At 46.8% G+C, this 25,728-nt stretch overlaps 1 protein-coding gene across 3 annotated transcripts in view; it reads right to left on the bottom strand.

The window, feature by feature from the left end:
• The window catches only part of AK5 (adenylate kinase 5), a 198,934-nt gene that overhangs the window by 13,483 nt on the left and 159,723 nt on the right, over window positions 1–25,728 (bottom strand). For 2 of the 3 annotated variants that reach the window (XM_073544832.1, XM_073544830.1), the window contains 3 exons: window positions 23,425–23,467; window positions 14,587–14,622; window positions 2,620–2,783 (listed from right to left, as the gene is read on the bottom strand). In XM_073544832.1, coding sequence (XP_073400933.1) covers window positions 2,620–2,783; window positions 14,587–14,622; window positions 23,425–23,467 — 243 coding nt within the window. The remainder of the gene's footprint in view (window positions 1–2,619; window positions 2,784–14,586; window positions 14,623–23,424; window positions 23,468–25,728) is intronic. The other variant, XM_073544831.1, reaches the window with a different exon arrangement.

The following is a 25,728-nucleotide window of genomic DNA, read 5'->3' as shown; positions in this document are numbered from 1 at the left end:
CATCGCGGGCAAGAAACAGAATTGAGACAAAAACCTAATGGAGCCTGTGATCTATTGGAGGCAAATAAAATCCAAAAGATGAAATCTTAGGATCCGCTTGACTTTTTCTCCATCCTTTAAGCCGGACGCATCACTGTTGTCTATTACACTGTTGTGTCCAGCTAAAAAGACGAATATTGCCAGAAAGGGGTCAAAAGGGGCCATAGTTTCATCTTTTGGCTTCCTTTTGCCTACTTTAACTCCATGGCGCCTTCTGGGGTATCTCTGAATTCTGCAGGGGTTTTTGGAGACTTAGATGGAAGCCCCCGATGGAGAGTTATGAATGGGGCACAGAGGTGGTCTGATCCTTCTAAGTGAAGGCGCTCTCATGGTTACCGCAGGAAGCAGCAGGGCGATCGGTGGGCAATAAACTGTGCCGGAGGGTCCGATCTCAAATATCGTTCCCTGATTACTTCGGAATCCATCAAAAGGCTAAAAACACAGAAAATGGACTGACAGCAAGATATAAAATGATCTTCTCTCATCAGACAGGTAATCAATATGTCAGGGGGTTCTCAGCGGAGAGGTACAATGACAGTCGTATGTGTGTACATCGTATCCTAATACCCAGCGGTATACCATTACAGGGGTCTGGGGCAGCCAGGGCGACACCTATGCGGTGTAATGGTGGCCGCACGTTCAGCACAGCGGCTTTTGGTGACAATATGACAAGAATGTGTTTCCTTATGAGATTTCAATGTCAGAAACGCGGATGTGATCCATGAAGGATATTGACAGAGCAATCATCGACTCTTATAAGGTGACTAGAGAAATGTGGAACGAAGGAGACGTTGTGCAGCAGGGTCAGCCTCATATCGCTCATTCACACATAACTAAAATATCTGAGACGCACATTCACAGTAAATGGGGAGACCACCTGGACGTCAGAAGTCAAAGAAGTCCCCCCTCAAAGACACAGGTCTGTTCTGAAAGTGATCGCAGTCACTGATCAGAACCATCTGGATGGTTTATTGGGACTCTTTCGGGGGCTTGGAGGCAGGTTCAGGTTATGGAGGCAGGTTCTGGTTATGGAGGCAGATTCTGGTTATGGAGGCAGGTTCTGGTTATGGAGGCAGGTTCTGTTTATGGAGGCAGGTTCTGGTTATGGAGGCAGGTTATGGTTATGGAGGCACTCCATAATGAGGTCTCCATAATAAAGGTTATGGAGGCTGTAAGACGGCTGCACCGCGCAGGAACGGAGCAGAGACTTTTTGGTTGATTGATAGCTGCACAATTCGCTGACTCTCAGTTATGATCAGTAAGGTCACAGCAGGAGAAGAAGCTGAATGTGATGTGCTCATTGTTCAGCTTCCCGGCCGTACGTTTCTGCTATTCCCAGAATCTTACAAGTAGTGCGGCCGCTCATCTACCTCCGTGTGACATCCATCGCCACAGGGGACTGCGGTTTTCCACTTTCTGCACCATAACAGCCTATTATTTTACCGCAGAGGCCCCAGCACGGATTACGCAGGAGCGGACACTTGTAGCCTGTCCGCTGGTGACTTTTCAAAAATAATTTAAAAAAAAAACAACCTTTAAAAAGGAAAATGATGGAAAAGCAAGGGACAGAGAAATGAGAAGACTCCCCTGTATGACACTGAGTGCCCCGACATGGGATGGATGCAGCCCGAGCCACATTGGTCTTGTTATTCTGGATTGAATATTTCCTTGGAGACATCTCTGATATCTTCTGCCACGTCCGCTGTGTATTACTGCTTGTTCTTTAATTATCATGGCTGCAGCATTTCAGGGTTATTTCTCTCTGCTGATACGGGCGCACGAAGATGTTCAAGATGGGAAGGTAAGAAAAGCCTCGAGCGCCATTCACTGCGGCTGGTGAGAACGATCCGCTATCTGTGTAACCTTTCTGCAGCGCGGCGATGTCACCAATGTGTTTCATGGCTTACAGGTTGGACCTTGAAGGTTAGGACTGTATGATAATCGCCTTTTCCTCCCACTCTCTCCCCTCTGGATCGTGTGGTTAGAATTGACTCCTCCGTTATAAGGAGGTTTGTGACGATTTCCCTCTATGTGAGCGAGATGATCCTGCACGGGATCAGGCGTGGCCTTTATATCTGTCTAATGGCATTGTATCAAATTGGACATAAAACGTTGTTTGATATTTTTGTGGCAAGAATCTCAAAAGAGCAAAGAAAATATAAAAACCCATAGTCAAAAGTCCAGGAGGCTCCTGAAAAGAGGGGCGTCAAGACCCTGCTGCAAAAGACGGGCGTCAGGACCCTACTGAAAAAGGGGCGTCAGGGCCCAGCTGAAAAAGAGGGGCGTCAGGACCCAGCTGAAAAAGAGGGGCGGCAGGACCCAGCTGAAAAAGAGGGGCGGCAGGACCCAGCTGAAAAAGAGGGGCGGCAGGACCCAGCTGAAAAAGAGGGGCGGCAGGACCCAGCTGAAAAAGAGGGGCGGCAGGACCCAGCTGAAAAAGAGGGGCGGCAGGACCCAGCTGAAAAAGAGGGGCGTCAGGACCCAGCTGAAAAAGAGGGGCGACAGGACCCTGTCTGCAGAAGCCCCCTGGAGTGAAGATCAAGCAAGATCTGGGGTTTGCGTATTTCCCGTCCGTCTTACCATCGGCACTGGGTTCCCGTGCTGCATCAGATCCTTGATCAGTTTACTCCTCTCGGAGGCCGCTGTGAGGTCGCTCTGTAGGAGGTCAGCAATGGACAAGTACGTCAGGTTGTATTTCTGCGATAGTTTCTCACACTGGGTTCCTTTTCCAGATGCGGGTCCACCTATCATACAAAAGGCATGAAAAGAAAACTATTAGTGAGGAACCGACCACGAGGCTACAATCAACTCCTGCAATGATGTCTACGGCCTCATCCTAAAGGCAATGTCCAGCTCAGAACACAAATGGCTCCAAAAGGAAAACAAAGCTATGTATTCTGCACACAGCATCCATGCAGATCTATGTGTTTCCCTGGTAACAGACAACAAACTCATTGTAGTCTGATCTTCATGTCATACCGCGCATCTGGAGTGTAAGATGCCACCCGCACAAGTATAATATGTGCATAACTCTCTGCCACAATGTAACATTATCTCTGCTCTTGGTTCTTACCGATTTCACCATTTCTAAAAATGCAATACTGAATGGATTTGTATAGGAAAATTCACTTACTGCTCGCGGAGTACAAGCTGCACATACGTTAAAAGGGACAAATCCATCACAAAAGGGAAGTGTTCTTAATATTCCCAGTCTCATCAGCAGTCTCAGGATGGATCACTACTGAGCTGATCTCCAGCTTTCCCCGTCTCATCAGCAGTCTCAGGATGGATCACTACTGAGCTGATCTCCAGCTTTCCCAGTCTCATCAGCAGTCTCAGGATGGATCACTACTGAGCTGATCTCCAGCTTTCCCAGTCTCATCAGCAGTCTCAGGATGGATCACTACTGAGCTGATCTCCAGCTTTCCCCGTCTCATCAGCAGTCTCAGGATGCATCACTACGGAGCTGTACTCCAGCTACCTCAGTTTCAGCAGTATTCTCAGAATGGATCACTACTGAGCTACCTGTACTCCAGCATTCCCAGTCTCAGCAGCAGTCTCAGGATGGATCATTATAGAGCTGTACTCCAGCTTTCCCACTCTCAGCAGTAGTCTCAGGATGGGTCACTCAGCTGCACCCCAGCTTTCCCAGTCTCAGCAGTAGTCTCAGAATGGATCACTACTCAGCTGCACTCCAGCTTTCCCACTGTCAGCAGTAGTCTCAGGATGGGTCATTACTCAGCTGCACTCCAGCTTTCCCAGTCTCAGCAGTAGTCTCAGAATGGATCACTACTCAGCTGCACTCCAGCTTTCCCAGTCTCAGCAGTAGTCTCAGAATGGATCACTACTCAGCTGCACTCCAGCTTTCCCAGTCTCAGCAGTAGTCTCAGGATGGCTCACTACTCAGCTGCACTCCAGCTTTCCCACTGTCAGCAGTAGTCTCAGGATGGGTCACTACTCAGCTGCACTCCAGCTTTCCCAGTCTCAGGAGTAGTCTCAGGATGCATCACTACTGAGCTGTATTCCAGCTTTCACAGTCTCAGCAGTAGTCTCAGGATGGATCACTACTAAGCTGCACTCCAGCTTTCCCAGTCTCAGCAGCAGTCTCAGAATGGATCATTACTGAGCTGTACTCCAACTTTCGTAACCTCAGCAATAGTCTCAGGCTGGATTATTGTCTCATAAGCAGTCTCAGTAAATATAAACTATATCCAGGCTTCCCAGTTTTCACAGCAGTTATAGTAAGTTCTGTCACTAAGCTCTGCAATCATTGGGTGCAATGACAACACTGACCTGGACAGTGGGAATTACAGGTCACAGCTCAATAGTGCGGTGGAAGATGCTCTAATCACAGCATCACTGGCAGAGATTTGGGTGTATAGTAGGGTCGGCAGCCGCCTTGTGCCATGTCCAAGCTACATTGTGGTGACTGTTCCTAGAGCTGTCTTGTTAGTAAGAGGCTGGTCAAGGAGCTGGTGGCCACCTGTAAGGACCTAAGGCACGTATTGATTGCAGGCAGGTGCTGAGTTGGCCCTACCTGATGTCTACTCCGCAGGTTTGCCTGCACACAGTGATTTGTCCAGTGACTCCAGTGCCATGAGCTTAAACAAGGCTTTGTCCTCCACCAGGGGTTCAGGAGAGACTCCTGCTACATGAGCTTCCTATATTACACTAATCCAATGCCCTGCACCTCAGGGGGTCTTCTTTCATACGCTGGAGCCCCCTCATAGCCTTGTAATGTAAGCGGTACAGAAGCCCTCATGACTTGTTTCATTACACTAAAGCTGGACATCTCATGGAAAGATGAAGTTCTCTAATAACGTCAGGACTTCTGCTTTAGTGCTGCAGCCTCAGAGCTAATAGGAAGTCAAAGTAATTCTGAATGCAGCTCTGGATGTGACTGGAGTGTAGGACACAATGTAACCGATGGATGTAAACATTTGTGACCAGAAACAGCCCTGTCATCGGTGTTATGAACACTCGATTAATAGATCGGTTGTCAAAACTCAATGTTATTCTCAGGTGGAGTGCAACATCCTCAGGGGAGTTATTGAGTTGGCAAAAAAATAATAAAAGTAAAAATGTGATTGTTTTATACTCGGAGCTAAATCGTGGTCTCCACCTTATGCTTAAGTCTAGAATGATATGACCCATTTCCCAGCATAGAGGCGAATAATTACCCGTACACAGACTTCTCTGTTGAGTCTGTGATAATTCCCTTTCTTCTACTACTTTGATTTAACCCCATCCTCCACTCCCCGATGTATTACAGTACACAACTATTCCCTTCTTCCCTGGGTGGGGGAAGGGTACCGACTGAGGGCTGATTCAGGAGCTAAGGCAAGGTACGTGGCCCTGGCCTCTTCACCATCAGAAGTAATCCGGGGAACAGGGCAATTTAGGGCGCCCCTAGTGTTAGGGACAGGGAAGGAGCCCCTGGTCCCAGGACATCCAACAACAAAGCCGTGACAGGAATTTTATAAACCAACATATCAGATCCTTCCATCTCCTGACATCTACAATTGATAGAGTTGGATGGTCCTTTTTTTAAAAAGCTTCCTCCAAAGTGGACGAAATTGCAACAATTTAGTAACTCCTCCAATTTGAGATGAGTCTTTGATGACTCAGTGAAATGTCAACTTAGCAAGAGTGTCAATAGACCAGCCAAAGTCCTGCACCAGAGGGTGTGACATCCGACTTTTCTTCCTAGACCCTCTTAGGTGGTTGGATGAATACCAGGGTCTTCACAGTCATCGTCCTCATATAGGATTCAAGTAATTCACTGAATTAAACATTTGGCATAAAATAATCTTCAATACAGCTAATTCTGGATCCATAAGAAAAAAAAAAGAACTTGAAGGCAAGCTGAGAACATTCTGCATTAGGCACGCTCCTCGTGGGAGGTTAATTGATATTCACAAATCTATATTGAGGTTTCTATTAAAAAAAAAAAAGAAGAAAATTCCAATTATAAAATGCAGCAACTGGAAAGAATCATCAATTAATAAGATCTGCAGCCCGGGCCCCTGGCACTGGTGGAAAATTATATTAGCTTCTTCGCCTTGAGAATCTGTTAGAATCTATAAGCAATATCCGATGGGGATTTCTCCTATTTCTGTCGGGCAAACGTAATGATTGGGAATACAGACAGGAGTCGTATATGTCAGTGGTCGGACACGTTGTGTCCCACATACACTGTGCAGTGTCCGTCCTCATAGTACAAATAGTAGAAATGGAGCCTAAAATCCGCAGGCAGGTCTACCCCCATCAGAGGGATTGCAGTTCTAGGAAGGCCGTCCATTGCCTCGTGGGACATGGAAACCTAAGGAGAATAAATATCACGCCGTCTGTTCTGATGATCATCTCAGAGATACATACCCCTCCTGCAAAAATCTGCACACTTTAAAAAATAAACCAAAATCAGCAAAAGGTTCAAAATGATGATGAAAAAAAACGCGTGAGCTGAAATGTCAAACTTTTTCTGCCACCTCTGTAATGTGAAGTTGGTAATAACTTCTCTGTTCCTTGGATTGAGGGCTGAAGGGTCCACATCATGCTGAAACGTGTCTGCATCATGTACAGAAAGGTGCGCGACACCTCCTTTACTTCCCCCACCCGTCCCATGGATCATTCATCTGTAGACTCTTGTTCTGGGTGACATTTTTACTGGTTTCTAGTAATCTCTAGTCTGGCCTTCCCGTTCCTGAGTGTTTACCGGCGGTCGTATCCCGAGATAAACTTTGATTTTGCAGATTTCTGTCCTTCACAACATCTAGCAGTCATACACTTCCATATCTTCCGTGCTCTTCTAGACATATTGGCCATTGCACTCCTTCTTTTTATGAATGGACCAAAGTACTCCACAAAGTTTCTCCTTTCTCTCTGTGAGGTTGACCGGACAGACGGCGCGCCTTCACGTCTATTGATATCTTCTTGGATGACGCACGTTGAGAGATCCCATGAAAAGTGACCAAATGCAAAGAAAGTTTTAGAATCAGCTCAAAAAGCAAAAAAAAACTTGTAAATAAGAAACAAAGGACTAAAAAAAAAAAATGTATGGTTCCTAGATTGGGATGAATACAAAAATAAACCAAATCAACACCACAATGGGCGACATCCCAAAGGGGTTAATGCTGGAACTTGTGGTATCAGAGTAGATCTGTAACACACTGATGATACATTGTAGTAACAGTTGTGTTACAGTTGCCTTTATTGCAGCGTTACTTCCTCCAGTCCTATTAGATTTCTCTCTAACCTTTCAACCACACACAGATCAATAGTCTTTATTTCACCGTTCACTGATATGTCTAAGTGAATAATACTCAGTTCACGGCCCAGAAACCGATATAATTCTCTTTCTGACACCCGCTGAGAACTTCACCACCCGGCGATCACAGCAATCAAGCGGCAGCGGCTACGTGCGCTTCCTGCAAGCGTTACAGCCCCTCAGAAAAAGAAGATAAATCTATTATTATTGTATATAGAGCTTAGTCATTCAGAGAAAAGAGGAACATTCGCTGACATTTTGGTATTTGGTAACTAATAAGTCATGTCAGACTAACTTAATTTCCTTCTATGACGGTATCACTGATTGGGTGGATCAAGGAAATGCTGTAGATATAGTATATCTTGACTTCAGCAAAGCATTTGACAAAGTCTCTCATACAATCCTTATTGAAAAAATGATTAAGTATGGAATGGACAAGGCAACTGTTAGGTGGATTCATAACTGGCTTAGTGATCGGACCCAAAGAGTGGTCGTAAATGGCTGCACATCCAGTTGGAAGAATGTGTCAAGTGGGGTACCACAGGGCTCTGTCCTGGGCCCTGTATTGTTCAACATCTTTATCAACGATTTAGATGAAGGAATTGAGGGTAAACTGATTAAATTTGCTGATGACACAAAGCTAGGAGGGATAGCTAATACTAGAGAAGAGAGAGAGAGGATTCAAAAAGATTTAAATAAACTGGAGAAGTGGGCAGCAACTAACAGAATGGTTTTTAACAGGGAGAAATGCAAAGTACTACATCTGGGCAATAAAAATGAAAAAAGCAGATATAGAATGGGAGGAATAGGGCTAAGTGACAGCACATGTGAAAAAGACGGGTATACTAATAGATCACAGACTGAATATGAGTCAACAGTGTGATGCAGCAGCAAAAAAGGCAAATGCAATTCTAGGATGTATTAACAGAAGCATACAGTCTAGATCACGTGAAGTCATTATTTCCCTCTACTCCTCTTTGGTCAGACCTCATCTGGAATATTGTGTCCAGTTTTGGGCACCACATTTTAAAAAAGACATCAACAAACTGGAGCAAGTTCAGAAAAGAGCGACCAGAATAGTGACCGGTCTGCAAACCCTGTCTTATGAGGAAAGGTTGCAGGATTTGGGAATGTTTAGTTTGCAAAAGAGAAGACTGAGAGGAAACTTAATAGCTGTCTACAAATATCTAAAGGGCTGTCACATTGTAGAAGGATCAACTTTATTCTCATTTGCACAAGGAAAGACTAGAAGCAATGGGATGAAACTGAATGGGAGGAGACACAGATTAGATATTAGAAAAAACTTTTTGACAGTTAGAGTGATCAATGAGTGGAACAGGCTGCCACGAGAAGTGGTGAGTTCTCCTTCAATGGAAGTCTTCAAACAGAGGCTGGACAGACATCTGACTGGGATGATTTAGCGAATCCTGCTTTGAGCAGGGGGTTGGACCAGATGGCCCAGGAGGTCCCTTCCAACGCTATGATTCTATGACATAAAAAATATCTAAAAAAATAAACTGACCACTGTTTTCACTGTACACAAAAAGAATTTGATGCATCCGTGTTTATTATGAGCTTGAGGAGCTAATATGGAAGTGATCCTGAGTTACATCCTGCATTATACCCCAGAGCTGCACTCACTATTCTGCTGGTGCAGTCACTGTGTACATACATTACTGATCGTGAGTAACATCCTGTATTATACTCCAGAGCTGCACTCACTATTCTGCTGGTGCAGTCACTGTGTACATACATTACTGATCCTGAGAAACATCCTGTATTATACTCCAGAGCTGCACTCACTATTCTGCTGGTGCAGTCACTGTGTACATACATTACATTACTGATCCTGAGTTACATCCTGTATTATACTCCAGAGCTGCACTCACTATTCTGCTGGTGCAGTCACTATGTACATATATTACATTACTCCAGAGCTGCACTCACTATTCTGCTGGTGCAGCCATTATGTACATATATTACATTACTCCAGAGCTACACTCACTATTGTGGGAATGATTTATAGGTGTCTGTAATTGGGGCCCACACCAATTAGTTGCAGGGAAATGTTAAGGCCTCTTTCACACTTCAGTCTTTTGACGTCAGTTGAAATCCACCCTTTTTTTTAAATAAACAGATCCGTCGTCTTTTTTGGCAGAATCCGTTTTTTTCTCATAGACTTGCATTAGCGGCGGATTGCGACGGATGGTCGTCCATTGCATCCGTTTATTGATGGGTCCGTCTGAATTTCAGCGTCCGCCGTCTGTAGTAGACGGAGTTTGTAACGCTTTTTGTCTGCGCTGAAAAGACGGATTGCGACGGATTCATCGCAGTCCGCCGTTGGCTAGAATGGAAGCCTACGGGCGGCGGATCCGTCCGGAAGAATTTCCATTCATTTAATTTAACCCCAAAAGCCGTTCTGGCACAAAAAATCTCTCGTTTTTTTTTCTCTCTCTGACGTCAAAAGACTGGTGTGAAAGAGACCTAAGAAAGATCAGAGCAGGGTATAATAAAAACAAGGAATCAGACGAAATAGCTGCAGTATAAATGTCGGCGCCGGTGCAGGACACGGACGACATTAGTATTTCTGTTTTTTATTACTTGTATACGACACCATAATCAATGAGTGATCGCTGTAGAGATGTCGCTATAGCGGCGCCGCAGGCACAGTCCTCTGCACATCCGGTTTTCTCTGTGCCTCCTCTTTTGAAGGTTCCTTTATGGACAATTTCACCCTAATTCAAGAAGGCGCAGAGCCGGAGTGGAGCCGAGCAGCGATCTATCATCCGCTCACAGTGAGGGGTCGCAAGGTGAGAAAATGGATTGTACAAATGTGAAAATCGTCTTCAGGTTCTTCCTCAACAATCTTTTGAAAGTTAAGACTTTGATCTGTGATCTCCTTATACCCTGATCGTGTATACACTTGTCACCTTCAGAGCAGCGCTCAAAATTCTCCTGAACAACATTTGGAATCAGCCCTCCGTGTCCTAAAGTCACATATGGTACAGTGTGCGAGATAAGCGCTGCTTCTCTTACCAGGAGTGCTTGTACTGGAAAACGTTGCATCTTTGTAACATACATAATGCTTCAACGCCGCTCCATTTTTCCATTTTGTTTTCAGGCGTCCGCTTGTTGTCAGTGAATGGAAACTTCGGAGCCGTTTTTGTTCCCACATATCGTTTTCATGTTTTCGTGTTCATTTTTTTGTTTCTGCATGAAAAATGCAGTTTATGTCCCGAAAACCAATGTAAAAGTTGGACATTTTTTTGTTGTGCTTTTGGTACTTTTTTGCTTTGTTGTTAAGTTGCTCCGATCTCAATAGGAAAAAAAAAAGCCAGAATGAACAGTGGCAGGGAGGGAGGTGGAGACGAGCGCTGCACCCCGGGATTGGTGGGGTCCCCATCACTAATAAACTCATATGCTAGCACTATTCAAATCGGCAATATCCCCTTTACCATTACTGGGGCAAATATCGCTCTCCTGTCCAATGCGGATAAACCGTGTCACCTTGGGGTTCAGTCTCTTTACATCACAGAGGATTGTCGATTCTAAAGCAGATACATTTGTATCAATCTCAGATGTGAAATTTTCAATCATGGGGAGTTAGAAAAAAAAATCTAATTCATGGACAGCAAGCAGAGTTCATGAAAATGGCGAGAGATAGTAAACAAAAGACGGGGGACGGTACTTTATCGAGTGATTTAATCTTCATTCACGTCTTTTAGTCCACAATGGCGGAGGGTTGCCATGATGGGTCCTCCTATGATGGGTCCTCTGATGATGGGTCCTCCTATACCTATCCGGGCCGTGTCGCTCATACTCCTCCGCTCCGCACTAATCCTGTATCTGTTCTGGGAAAGTCTCTGAATATCCCCATAAGCTTATTTTCCTCTCCGCCATCTGCCGCCTCTTCTATCCCCGTCTTGCATTTTAAAGCAAAATGAATTAAAAAAGAAGAAATGTTATAAAAATCACAACATCCATTATTCAATATCGCTGTGACCTGACCTAAAAAGTGAGCGCTGCCGCTTTCCCCCGATTTCATCAAACTTACATGAAAAAGAAAAGGAAGAAACAAAGAGGAAATAGAAAAAAAGTTACAAATAGAAACGGAACAAACATATTTTAAAGGCGTCACAAAGGGGAAAGGATTGGGAAGAATCATTCAGGTGATCAATGAAAGTAAAAGGTTCTGTGCACAGAGGACAGACAGATACAGTAGATACAGCGGGGAAATAAGTATTGGATACTCTGCTGATTTTCTAAGTTTTCCATTCTACAAAAAAAGGAGCGGTCTGTAATTTTTATCGTAGCTACACTTCTCCTGTGAGACAGATACTAAAATAAAAACCAGAAAATCACATTGTATGAATTTTAAATAAAGAAATTGAATTTTATTGCATAAAATAAGTATTTGATCACCGACCAATCAACAAGAATTCTGACTCTCACAGACCTGTCACCTGCTAGTTTTTCTTTAGAAGCCTCCTACTCTGCACTTATTACTTGTATTAATTGCACCTGTTTGACCTCGTTACCTGTATAAAAGACACCTGTCCACACAATCAATCACACTCCAACCTCTCCACCAAAGCCAAGACCAAAGAGCTGTCTAAGGACACCAGGGACAAGGCAGAAACTGTTGGCACAATTAGAGAATGGAAGAAACACAAGATGATTGTCAACTCTTCCTCGGTCTGTGGCTACGTGCAAGATTTCACCTCGTGGGATAAGGATGATTCTGAGAAAGGTAAGGAATCAACCCAGAACTACACTGAAGGACCTGGTGAATGGCCTGAAGAGAGCTGGGACCACAGTCTCAAACATTACTGTTAGTAACACACTACGCTGTCATGGATTAAAATCCTGCACGACACGCAAGGTCCCCTGCTCACACCAGCCATTGTCCAAGCCCTTCTGAAGCTCACCAATGACAATCTGGATGATCCAGAGGAGGCATGCGAGAAGGTCATGTGGTCAAATGACACCAAAATATAACTTTTTTGATAGCAACTCCACTCACTGTGTTTGAAGGAAGAAGGATGAGGACAACCCCAATAACACTGTCCCAACTGTGAAGCATGGTGGGGGAAACATCATACTTTGGGGGTGCTTTTCTGCAAAGGGAAAGGACAACTGCTCCGTATCGAAGGAAGGAGAAATGGAGTAATGTATCATGAGATTTTGGCCAACAACCTCCTTCCCTCAGTAAGAGCATTGAAGATGTGTCGTGGATGAGTCTTCCAGCATGACAATAGCCTGAAACACACAGTCAGGGCAACTAAGGCGTGGCTCCGGAAGAAACATTTCAAGGTCCTGGAGTGGCCTAGCCAGTATCCAGACCTGAACCCAATAGAAAATCTTTGTAGGGAGCTGAAACTCAATGTTACTCAGCGAGAGCCTCGAATCCTGAAAGATCTGGAGAAGATCTGTAAGGAGGAAGGGGCCAAAATCCCTGCTGCAGTGTGTGCCAACCTGGTCAAGAACTACAGGAAAAGTCTGACCTCTGTAACTGCAAACAAAGGTTTCTACACCAAATATTATGTTCTGTTTTTCTATTTCATTAAAGACTTATTTCATGTAATAAAATTAATTATATAAAAATCCTACAATGTGATTTTCTGGTTTTTATTTTTACATTCTGTCTCTCACACATGAAGTGTACCGCACTTATAGACGTCTCCATTCTTTGTAGGTGGGAAAACTTGCTAAATCGGCAGCGTATGAAATACTCTTTTCCGGCTGTAGATGGTAGATATCACTGTAGCAGTGTTTCGGCGTCAGGCCACATGTTGTTCGTGCTACTGGAGTCGCTGCAGCCACAGGAGCACGTTCAGGCCACGTAGGATGATCATACGAGCAATATGTGGACTGCTGCTGTTGTTGTGTTCAAAAATGGCTCCTGACACTTTGGAGAAATGGTGGGAGATGGTGGTGCAGAGATCGCTGATACCAGCGCTGTCCTGTAATAGGAGCCACTAGGGTAATAAATCAAGAGGTCACTTTCTTCGGACCCCCGTGGCCCTCAGTTCCCCATCACATACAATACTGGGGCCCTCAGTTCCCCATGACATACCCCCGGTACAATAACCCCCGGTGTCTTCTCGTCACTGTGCTCATCAGATCCCGCTGCTGATCTTGTTTATGGTTGTTGTTGTAACGCATTATAAAGATATAATAACCATTCTGCATGTCGTATATCCCCGTGGGAATAGCGCATACTCCGTGTGACCTGCGCCACATTTGAATATTTATCCGTAATTCATTCCCAACAGGGCACAAAACTGCAAGAGAAAGGAAACTTCCAACAAGTGTAACATGGTGTATCTCCCTGGACTGATTATCATGAAATAGTAATGAGATGATAGATGCTTTAATAATCTATTTTCATGCTGCGGAATTTACTGTGGAGTCGAAGATGAGCCACGTGTAAAAAACGAGCGCACCGAACGCTACAGAAAAGACCATAAACCTCCGGCACTCGCCCTGCGATATTCAGGATCCTCCATAGTAAGTACGGCACCATTTGTGCACAGACGGTGTGACTGTGAGCTTGTTGTGAGCTCTATATTGCTTGTGCACGATATTGCACTATGACGTCAGCGCTGTATGGTACAAATGTTTGCACATGGGGGTAATATCTGTGCGATGTGCGAGTCCTAGTCCTCTGTATCCTGCATGTAAGCGCTGTCCGTCCTCGCATTCACCGCACGCCATAGTACTCAGAATGCACAAAGCTCGGCGTCCATTACCAGTTATAGCAGGGCGGCTACAGATTGCTATACGCTATAAAGGGGACTGGAATGGGTGCGGGAATCACGTCCCTACAAAAGGAAACACAAAGGACGTATGACCAGTGGGGCTTGGTCTCGGCCAGGACACCAGCAGCCATAATATGGGAGTCAGGTCTGAGAAGCAGAATACACCACTGACAAGATAAGGCGAAGTTCACACGATGCACACTGAGTCTGGATCTGCACCAACATCCGTGCACATTACATGTAGATTTGTCTGCGGCTTTGGTGCAGAATTCATCCTTCCCATTACAAAGTGTGAAATCCGCACAAAGAGATGACTGAATCTGCAGATCTACAAATCCACCCCGCAGACCGGCCCACGAGCCGCAGGTGAGACTTGGTGATTTCTCCTCTTCTTCGCCGGTATTGCGCTATGCCGACAATCTCCTGCACCAAATCCGGGCATTAAATCCACATCACGCCTGTGACGTGTGACCCCAGCCTCCATATAAATACGACATTTATGGAAACACAGGAACTCACCCATCACATAAATGACTTTTGTCTTCTTCAATTCTTCTGTAAAACAAACAAACAAGAATCGATGACTATTAGAGCCACGACCGGCCTCACGCGCTTGCGTTTCGCGGTCCATGCTTTGTCTGGGAAGTGTGGACTGACCCCAGGTCTCCGCACCAGAACTCAGAAACCTCATAGGATTACTTAATATTTATTTCCAGAACTGGGATTGAAAATAAAAAAAAAGAAATCAAGTTAAGTCGGCCCAGCGGGAAGCACAGGCACAATGCGGAGCCCCGGCAATATGATTTAGTGATGTTTTCAGGACAATCACTTGCCACTGAAGACCATTTTTATGCATTGAAGTGTTTGTTTTGCTTTTGTTCCTGGATGATTTCTTATGTCCAGCCTTCAATCACTGGAGGAAAAGCTACAGAGGAAGATGAGAGCGACCATCGACCCTGCAATGCGTCGCCTCTGTGATCGAGAGGCTCATCTGCTTCCATAGCCCTCCCTGGAGCTCTCGGGCCCCAATACCTACATTGGGGCTCCCCATACCATGTGCTATTACAATAGAGGGGTCTTCTTGAGTGGTCCCAAGTACAGTACAGACCAAAAGTTTGGACACAGCTTCTCATTCAAAGAGTTTTCTTTATTTTCATGACTATGAAAATGCTCAGCTACTTACCGGTAGCGGTGTTTTTCAGGAGCCCATGACAGCACCACGAGAGAGGGGATCCGCCCTTCGGGGACAGGAAACCTACAGACATAAAAAGGGCGGCCCTCTCTCCCGCCTCAGTTGGATTACAGAGCATGAGAGGACCTCCCTGGTTAGTAGCAATTCATATATGCACAGTCAAACTAAGTATACTTTATTCCCGTGCCAAAATTTTTAACCAGAAGTAAAGGTGCTGCTCCAAGACGTGAAAGCAGAGGGAGGGAATGTTAAGGTGCTGTCATGGGCTCCTGAAAAACACTGCTACCGGTAAGTAGCTGAGCATTTATTCAGTCGCCATGACAGCACCATGAGAGAATTACAGAGATGAGGAGAGCTCTAGGGAGGGATAGCTGCCTCAAACACCTTTCTCCCGAACGTGAGGTCGGCGGACCCACCTAAATCTGATCTATAGTGGTTAAAAAACGTGGATGGAGAGGACCACGTAGCTGCCTTACATATGTCCTCGATGGATACTTCCGATCTCTCTGCCTAGGATGTTGCCATGGCCCGAGAAGAGTGCGCTCTTATGCCTTCCGGAATCTCCAGCCCACCTGCTGTATAAGTAAAAGAGATAGCCTCCCTAATCCACCTAGCTAGGGTGTTCTTGGACGCTCTAAGTCCTTTCCTAGCTCCCTGAAAAGATACAAACAGGGCATTGTCCCTTTTCCATGACTCCGTGGCCGAAATGTAACTATGAAGGCACCGTCTCACATCAAGGGAATGGAGCTTCTGCTCGGTCAGGTTAGAGGGGTTCGGGTAGAAGGATGGGAGGACTATTTCTTGAAGCCTGTGGAATTTCGAGGCGACTTTGGGTAGATATAAGGGGTCTGGCTTTAAGGTGACCCTATCTTCTGCGAACTGGGTGTATGGAGGTATCCTCGAGAGGGCTTGCAGATCACTAACTCTCCTGGCTGACGTTAGGGCAACCAACAGGGCAGTTTTGAATGACAGTATTTTTATGGGAACGGAGTTAATAGGCTCAAAGGGAGGCTCTGTCAGTGCTGATAAAACTAAGTTGAGGTCCCATGGGACCAGCCTGTCTTTAATAATGGGTCTGGATCTTGCTGCTGCTTTAATGAATCTTGCCACCAAGTAATTGCTTGCTAAGTTGCAGTTGTAAAAGGCCCCTAGGGCCGAAACCTGGACTCTAAGAGTATTTGTGGCTAGGCCCATCTCCAACCCCCTCTGAAGGAATTCCAGTATCTGATCAACGCGGATTTTCTGACCGACCTCCGCCCCGACACTGCCAAAAACCTCTTCCAAACCCTGGTGTAGATATTTGTTGTGGAGGCTTTCCTACTTTTTAAGAGGGTGTTGACTAGACCCTGGGAAACCCCCCTCTTCTTTAGCAGCACCCCCTCAAACTCCATACCGCTAGATGTAAGTTGGAAACTCGTGGGTGATAAACTGGACCCTGGGATAGAAGGTCCGAGAGCTCGGGGAGAATCCATGGCTGAGATACCGACATCTTCCTCAGCCAAGGAAACCATGGCCTTCTGGGCCAGAATGGAGCTACTAAGATAACGTGGGCCCTGTCCTCTCGGATCTTCCTTAGCACCATTGGAATCAGATTCAGAGGGGGAAAGGCATATGCTAGGCCGAAGCTCCACGGAATCAGGAAAGCGTCCACTGCAAACGGGTCTTCTCTGGGATCCAGAGAACAGAATAAGGGGAGTTGACTGTTCCTTCTGCTGGCGAACAAGTCTAACTCTGGAAGGCCCCACCTATGTGCGATCTGCCTGAAGACGGCCTTTTTTAGCGTCCACTCTCCTTGTTTGAGCTTGTTGCGGCTTAGGAAATCGGCTGTTAGATTTTGTTTCCCTTTTATATGTAGAGCTGTGAGGGATAGGAGGTGAAGCTCGGCGATCTGGAAAATACGATTCGCTACATCCATTAAGGGCCTGGACCGTGTTCCCCCTGGTGGTTAATGTAGGCTACCGTTACCTGAGAATAGTCTGACGTGTTCGCCCTGTAGGGACATAAGGAAAGCATTTACCGCCCGATCTACTGCTAGCAGGTCTTTAAGGTTAGAGGAGAATCTCTGTTTGGACGGAGACCACACTCCCTGGACCCAGTTATCCCCCATGTGAGCCCCCCAGCCCATGGGGCTATAATCTGTAGTTAGAATTCGGGAGATCTGGTTTACCCAAGGAACACCTCTACGCAGATTCGAACTCAGGGACCACCAATGTAGGGACTGAATGGTAGCATTAGACAAGGTGAGTCTACTCTCGAGGCAACCCTCTAACCGACGGGTGTTGTGTAAGATGTCCCACTGCAGGGTTCTTGTGTGGAGTTGGGCCCAGAGTAGTGCTGGAATGCACGCCGTAAGTGAGCCCAAAAGTGACATAGCCCCGCTAAGGGAAATCGATGGATTATCTATTACCCTACATATCTGATGTTGGGTTTTTAAGACCTTAGATTCTGGTAACCGACATTCCTGTATATCGGAATCTAGGGTAAGGCCGAGGAACTGTTGCACCTTCAGGGGCTGCAGTCGTGACTTTTTAAAGTTAATGATCCAACCTAGATTCTGAAGGCTGGAAATTACCTTCCCTAACTGGGAGGCACAGTGAGGCTCCGAATTCCCCACAATTAGAAGATCGTCCAGATAAGGAATTACGGGAATGTCCTGTTCGTGCAGATGGGCAATAACCTCCGCCATTAACTTTGTGAAGACCCGGGGTGCCACCGCCACCCCGAAGGGAAGTGCTCTATACTGAAAATGGCTTATTTTTTCACCCAGTGAGATGGCCAACCTTAAAAATTGCTGATGATCTGCATGTATCGGGACATGATAATAGGCGTCTTTAAGGTCTAGGACTACCATAAAGCACCCACCGAATAGCAGTTTAATCGCCGATTTTACAGACTCCATTTGAAAGAGTAGATTTTAATGAATTTATTAAGGCTTCTGAGATTAATAATGGTACGTAAGAGCCATCTGGCTTTTTGACTAGAAAGAGGGGGGGAGTAAAACCCCTTACTCTTTGCAGTTCAGGAACTTCGACCAAAACACCTTCCTGGAGAAGATCGTAGATCTCCGCCTCCAACGCCATCTGTTCTGTGGACGAAGAACGAATGGGAGTTAGAATAAACTTCTCACACGGAGTCTGCTGGAACTCGAACCTCAGTCCTGCTCGGATGATGCTCCGTATCCAAGGACAATTTGAAATACGCGACCAGACTGGGTAGAAGGATAACAACCTCCCTCCCACCTGGTCCGTCAGTCATTTGGGATCATTACGGTCTCGAGGGGTATTAAACATATACCCCCTACCTCTTCTTCTGGTGTCATATCTGGGTCTTTCTCTGAATGTTCTCCTACGATCAAACCACCTTCTGTAGGAGTCTCTTCAGTAAGGCAGTCTTCCTAAATATGGAAAGCGCTTCTTGCTGTCGCCTGCCTTTTCTAACAGCTCATCCAGAACTTTGCTAAACAAGTAGACCCCTTCACATGGGATACCACATAATTTAGATCTGGCCTGCATATCCCCTGGCCAACATTTAAGCCACAAGGCCCTGCGAGCGGCATTGGAGAGGGCCGCAGATCTGGCTGCTAACTTCACTGAGTCCCATCAGAGAGGAAGGCCGCTGCCCCCTGAGCTGTAGAGAGGGAGGAAAGGATGTCCTGCCTTGGGACTTTATCCCTGATCTGTTCTTCCAGCTGGTCCAACCAAACCGTTAAGGACCTGGCGGTGCATGTGGCCGCAATTGCTGGCCATAGGGCTCCAGCTGCTGTTTCCCAAGTTCCCTTAAGGAACGCATCAGCCTTCCTATCCAGAGGGTCCCTTAGGCTACCAAGATCCTCGAAGGGTAGGGAAGTCTTTTTACATGCCTTCGCTATAGCCGCGTCCAATCTTGGGGCTTTGTCCCATGAGGATGAAGCTGCTTCATCAAATGAATACTTTCTTTTAAAAGCCGGAGGTAGGGAGCCCTTCCTCTCGTGTTTTTTCCATTCCCTTGTGATAAGGGCACTGACTTTATCTATCAGAGGGAAAGACCTTCGATTTTTCCGGTCCAAACCCCGAAACATAGAGTCCTGTACTGACTTCTCGGTTGGGGTCACCTCAATCCCCATTGTAGTATTTACCGCCTTTACCAGATGATTAACCTGCTCCAGTGGGAAACAGGACTGGCCCGATCTGGCTTCAGAAGACGAGGAAGATGATGAATCCGATTTTAGCTCCTGCGAATCACTATCGGAGACTAGAACCAGGGATTTAGGGGATTTTTCTCTAGACCCTGCCGGAGAAAGGGATCTAACCGAACCCCTGACTTCTTGCCTGACTATCTCCCTTATACTGGAGGTAAAGTCAGCTGTCTCTTCCGAGACCAGGCGATGAAAGCAGGGTCTACAGAGCTTCCTTCCCTGACCATCCGGGAGGGGTACTCCGCATTCGGCACACTCTCTGTGCTTGCTTTTCCCCGAGCACTTTTTCCCCTGGTAGAATGGGAGAGAGGGAACATAAGGGGAACAGATAATCACCCCAGTGAACTTTCTCGTAGCTCACTTACCCTGGCTTATAACAGCGCAGTACCGGGTTCTGTGGGGGGTCCATTGGAGCCGCCAACCCCTTACGGCTCATGGACTTCTCAGGTCTCGCCCTCTGGGTGGACCTATGTTTCTCAGAGCGGCTGCTGCTACTAGAGCGCTGCTCCGGTTTCTCTAAAGACTGAGGCTACGTCTCCTCCAGAGGCTCTGGCTGCTCCTGCGACGCCATTATGGAATGACACAGGGCCAGAAGCAGCTCCCACTGTGACCTGAGCCCTTATGTAGCCACGGTACCGCCCCCCTCTGGGGCTCGCAGGTGTCGTCCATCAGGCCCGCCGAGTACCTCTTTCCCTGCGCCTGGAACCACCGCGCCCCCGACGGGGGCTAGCGAGACGCCCCCCCCCCAGACGCCGCACATGCACACACCGCTACCCCCAGTTCCTCCAGAGGCGCACACCTCTGACGTCAGGGTCGCGGCCTGCAGCGTGTGACCGGCGCGTCATGCGGCGCGGCCGGCCGCGTCACTAGTCCGCGCCCACACGCCGACGGCCGCCCTCCGATGCGGAAGCAGACGCCTAGCAATAGTGCGGACGTACCCAGGCCCGCGCCCTCCCCCCGCCAAGGGAAAGGACAGCGCCGCCCCCCCCCCCCAGGGTCGGGAGAGGGGGAAAAGGAAACCGGGCCTATTCACCCGGTACCGGCTCTTGGGCGTCCTGAAGTAGGCTCTCCCCCTGGAGGCTACTTCCACCTGGCACCGCCTGCACCAACAGTTCCCCCCCTGCCGTGCGGCACTTCCACAGCTCTGGTCAGGCCGAGGCAGGGGACCCCCGCTGCCTGAGTCAGCCGGCAGGCCTGGGCCTTCATCCGTGATCTAAAGGTATGTCTGAAGGGATCCCCTGTCAGGGACAGGAAACCAACTGAGGCGGGAGAGAGGGCCGCCCTTTTTATGTCTGTAGGTTTCCTGTCCCCGAAGGGCGGATCCCCTCTCTCGTGGTGCTGTCATGGCAACTGAATAAATTGTAGATTCACTCTGAAGGCATCAAAACTATGAATTAACACATGTGGAATTATATGATTAACAAAAAAGTGTGAAACAACTGAAAATATGTCTTATATTCTAGGTTCTTCAAAGTAGCCACCTTTTGCTTTGATTACTGCTTTGCACGCTCTTGGCATTCTCTTGATGAGCTTCAAGAGGTAGTCACCGGAAATGGTCATCCAACAGTCTTGAAAGAATTCCCAGAGATGCTTAGCACTTGTTGGCCCTTTTACCTTCACTCTGCAGTCCAGCTCACCCCATACCATCTCCATTGGGTTCAGGTCTGGTGGCTGTGGAGGCCAGGTCATCTGGCGTAGCACCCCATCACTCTCCTTCTTGGTGAAATAGCCCTTACACAGCCTGGAGGTCTGTTTGAGGCCATTGTCCTGTTGAAAAATAAATGATGGTCCAACTAAACGCAAACCGGATGGAATAGCATGCCGCTGCAAGATGCTGTGGTAGCCATGTTGGTTCAGTATGCCTTCAATTTTGAATAAATCCCCAGCAGTGTCACCAGCAAGCACCCCCACACCATCACACCTCCTCCTCCATGCTTCACGGTGGGAACCAGGCATGTAGAGTCCATCCGTTCACCTTTACTGCGTCGCACAAAGACACAGTGGTTGGAACCAAAGATCTCAAATTTGGACTCATCAGACCAAAGCACAGATTTCCACTGGTCTAATGTCCATTCCTTGTGTTCTCTAGCCCAAACAAGTCTCTTCTGCTTGTTGCCTGTCCTTAGCAGTGGTTTCCTAGCAGCTATTTTACCATGAAGGCCTGCTGCACAAAGTCCCCTCTTAACAGTTGTTGTAGAGATGTGTCTGCTGCTAGACCTCTGTGTGGCATTGAGCTGGTCTCTAATCTGAGCTGCTGTTAACCTGCGATCTCTGAGGCTGGTGACTCGGATGAACTTATCCTCCGCAGCAGAGGTGACTCTTGGTCTTCCTTTCCTGGGGCGGTCCTCATGTGAGCCAGTTTCTTTATAGCGCTTGATGGTTTTTGCTACTGCACTTGGGGACACTTTCAAAGTTTTCCCAATTTTTCGGACTGACTGACCTTCATTTCTTAAAGTAATGATGACCACTCGTTTTTCTTTACTCAGCTGCTTTTTTCTTGCCATAATACAAATTCTAACTGTCTATTCAGTAAGACTATCAGCTGTGTATCCACCAGACTTCTGCACAACACAACTGATGGTCCCAACCTCATTTATAAGGCAAGAAATCCCACTTATTAAACCTGGCAGGGCACACCTGTGAAGTGAAAACCATTTCCGGTGACTACCTCTTGAAGCTCATCAAGAGAATGCCAAGAGTGTGCAAAGCCGTAATCAAAGCAAAAGGTGGCTACTTTGAAGAACCTAGAATATAAGACATATTTTCAGTTGTTTCACACTTTTTTGCTAATTATATAATTCCACATGTGGTAATTCATAGTTTTGATGCCTTCAGAGTGAATCTACAATTTTCATAGTCATGAAAATAAAGAAAACTCTTTGAATGAGACGGGGTGTCCAAACTTTTGGTCTGTACTGTATGTCGGGTCCTTACAGTGCCCTACTCCCCTTTGTAACATCCTTGCCCTTCCTGACCTCACCATAGCGGTGGTCTTTATTCTGTTCCTGTGTTTTATTTTACTGATGCCCAATTTGTCTTTATTTTGTGGCCATCCTGATTAGTGTTTACTTTTAACCCCTTATGAGTCTGGTATTTTTTTCCACTCATTTTTTTCTACCTCTTCTTCCAAGAACCGCAACTATATATTTTTCCATCGACGTCTCCGTAAGAGGGTCTTTTTGTTGGACGGGATGTTTTCAATGACACCGACACCCTAAAATGTATTGAAAAGAGAAAAACCTCTCCAAGTGCTGTGGAAAAAAAAATGTAAATCTGTTTCTGTTTTTTGGGGGGAGTTTGTTTCTAATGTATCCATCAGGTGGTAAAAATGACCGGACAAGATGATTCCCCGGATCAGTACGATTACAGCGATACTAAACTCATAAGGTTTTTTTTTCATATTTTAATGGTAACAAAAAAATCAGAACTTTAAAATATTAATAATTTGGATTTGTCTGTTTTATGAGACTTGTAACTTTTGTTTTACCTTTCCACAGACAGAGCTGTGTGAGGGCTTGTTTATTTTTTTTTTGCATGGTGAGCTGTGCTTTTTATTTAAGACATTTTAGGGTGCATATTAAGTTTTTACTGCATTTTTTGGAGGGATCACAATGTGAACATCCCCTAAAAATAACTATGACATGACACTGCTCATCTGTTCCTGTATACACAGTAAAGCTAACAAGTCTGATACAGAGAGCAGGAAGAGCCGGCTCATCGCTTCTTCTAGTGGCCAGTGGGAGAACTGCTAGCTTTCACAAATTGTTTTGTATGTTCTCAGTCACATGAACATTAACAAAAACCACTACATTTAAAAAAAAAATACATATAATTAAAACCGGATTCCAATACTTTGACATTTTTTAAATAATACGCCCAGATTTAATCTCCGCCACCATTTGTTTTCAATGCTACTTGAAATCTCCTAATTGATTGGACTGAGCTGAGAAATTACATTTGAAACGGTCGGAGATTTTGGCTGAGCACTTACCTCTAAGATAATCGTCTCCAAAACTGGGCACAATATCCTCATTCTGAGAAGCAACAATAAAAAGGAGAAAAATATGACATTATAATACGGAAATTCCAGCTATCGGCCATAATCGTACACAGATCTACAACCGAAGGAAACATGGATTTTTGTGAGTACTCACCGTAAAATCCTTTTCTCCGAGACGTTCATTGGGGGACACAGAGACTGTGGGTGTGTGCTACTGCCATCTGGAGGCTGACACTAGGCATACAAAAAACAAGTTAGCTCCTCCTCCGCCGCATACACCCTCGCCCCGATAGCGGGCGGAAACCAGTTTAGTGCAAAAGCAGTAGGAGAACATCCATAAATTAGCCTTAACGCAGAAAATCATATGACTGAAAAAGGACCACCCTACATTAAATAAGGAATTATACTAATTAAATAAACAAGAGCCAACTGGCTATCAGGGTGGGTGCTGTGTCCCCCAATGAGCGTCTCGGAGAAATGGATTTTACGGTGAGTACTCACAAAAATCCATGTTTCTCCTTCGTCTCATTGGGGGACACAGAGACTGTGGGACGTCCTAAAGCAGTCCCTGGGTGGGAGGACAACTCACCGATCCAAGCCGCATGCCCTTCTGTCTAAAGGTGTGCCACTGCTGCTTGGAGAATTTTCCTACCCAGGCTCGCATCCGACGAGGCCTGAGTATGCACATTGTAATGCTTACAAAAAGTGTGCAGGCTGGACCAGGTTGCTGCTTTGCATACCTGCTCTGCCGAAGCCTGGTGCCGAAGCGCCCAAGAGGCGCCCACTGCCCGAGTAGAGTGCGCCCTTATCCCTGTTGGAATCGGTGCGCCTCTAATACAGTAAGCCTCCTGAATAGTTAGGCGAATCCATCTGGCTATGGTTGACCGTGAGGCTGCGAGACCCTTCCTGCGCCCTTGGGGAATCACAAACAACGAGTCCATCTGGCGAAAAGGTGCTGTCCTTGACACATACCTCCTGAGAGCTCTTACCAGATCTAAAGAGTGGAGCGCCCTTTCCACTCTGTGCACTGGCGCTGGACAAAACGAAGGCAGAACAATGTCCTCATTAATATGGAAAGGAGACACGACCTTCGGCAGACAAGGCGGTGGTCTAAGGACTACTTTATCCTTAAAAAAAGTCAGAAAAGGAGCTCTGCAAGATAATGCTCTCAACTCCGAGACCCGCCTAATGGAAGTTATGGCTACCAAGAATACAACCTTCCTGGAGAGATATGACAAAGAAATTTCCTGTAACGGTTCAAACGGGGCTTCCTGTAGGACACCCAAGACCAGGTTAAGGTCCCAGGCGTCTATGGGTGCTCTATAGGGGGGCACCAAATGAGTGACCCCCTGAATGAACGTCCTGACCTGCATATTGGAAGCGATCTTTTGCTGAAAAAGGACTGACAAGGCCGATATCTGCCTCCTAAGGGAACTCGGCGCCAACCCTGCGTCTAGGCCGGACTGCAGAAAAGCCAGGATGTTGGGGACCGAAAAGGATAATGGCGCAACCCCGTGTTCTCGACACCAATGAAAGAAAACCTTCCAAATGTTGTGATAAATTTTCGCCGAGGTCGGCTTCCGGGCGCTAACCATTGTCGCAACCACTTCACGCCCAAATCCCACCTGGGTCAGAATCCAAGATTCAACGGCCATGCCGTCAAAGCCCGGGCCCCTAAGTTCGGGTGGCAGATCGGCCCCTGAGACAGTAAGTCTGGCCATTCCGGTAGACGCCAAGGCGAGGAGCTGCACTAGATCCACGTATCATACTCGACGGGGCCAGTCCGGGGCCAGCAGAATTGCCGGGACCCCCTCTGTCTTGATCTTTCTGATGACCCTTGGGAGAAGCGGCAGTGGGGGAAACAGGTATGGGAGCCGAAAATGGCTCCACTGTAGGACCAACGCATCCACCGCGATTGCTCGCGGGTCCTGAGACCGAGCGACAAACGTGCCCACCTTGGCGTTTTCCCTGGACGCCATCAGATCCACGTCTGGAGTCCCCCACCGTTGGCAAATCTGCTGGAAGACCTCGGGGTGAAGGGACCATTCCCTGGCCGCGACGCCCTGCCGGCTTAGGAAAACTGCTGCCCAATTTTCCACACCTGGAATGTGGACTGCTGAGATTACAGAGTGTTGCCTCTCGGCCCAACGGAGCACATGCTCTATTTCGCGCATGGTTGCCCTGCTGCGCGTGCCTCCCTGGTGATTCACGTACGCCACTGCCGTGGCGTTGTCTGACTGAACCCGGACTGGGCGTCCTGCTAGCAAGTGCTGAAAACGCTGCAGCGCCAACCGC

Source organism: Dendrobates tinctorius, unplaced genomic scaffold (genome assembly GCF_039654945.1).
Source record: "Dendrobates tinctorius isolate UK_male_01 unplaced genomic scaffold, ASM3965494v1 ptg000138l, whole genome shotgun sequence".
NCBI lineage: Eukaryota > Metazoa > Chordata > Amphibia > Anura > Dendrobatidae > Dendrobates > Dendrobates tinctorius.
This window is presented reverse-complemented; position numbering and strand designations above follow the sequence as displayed.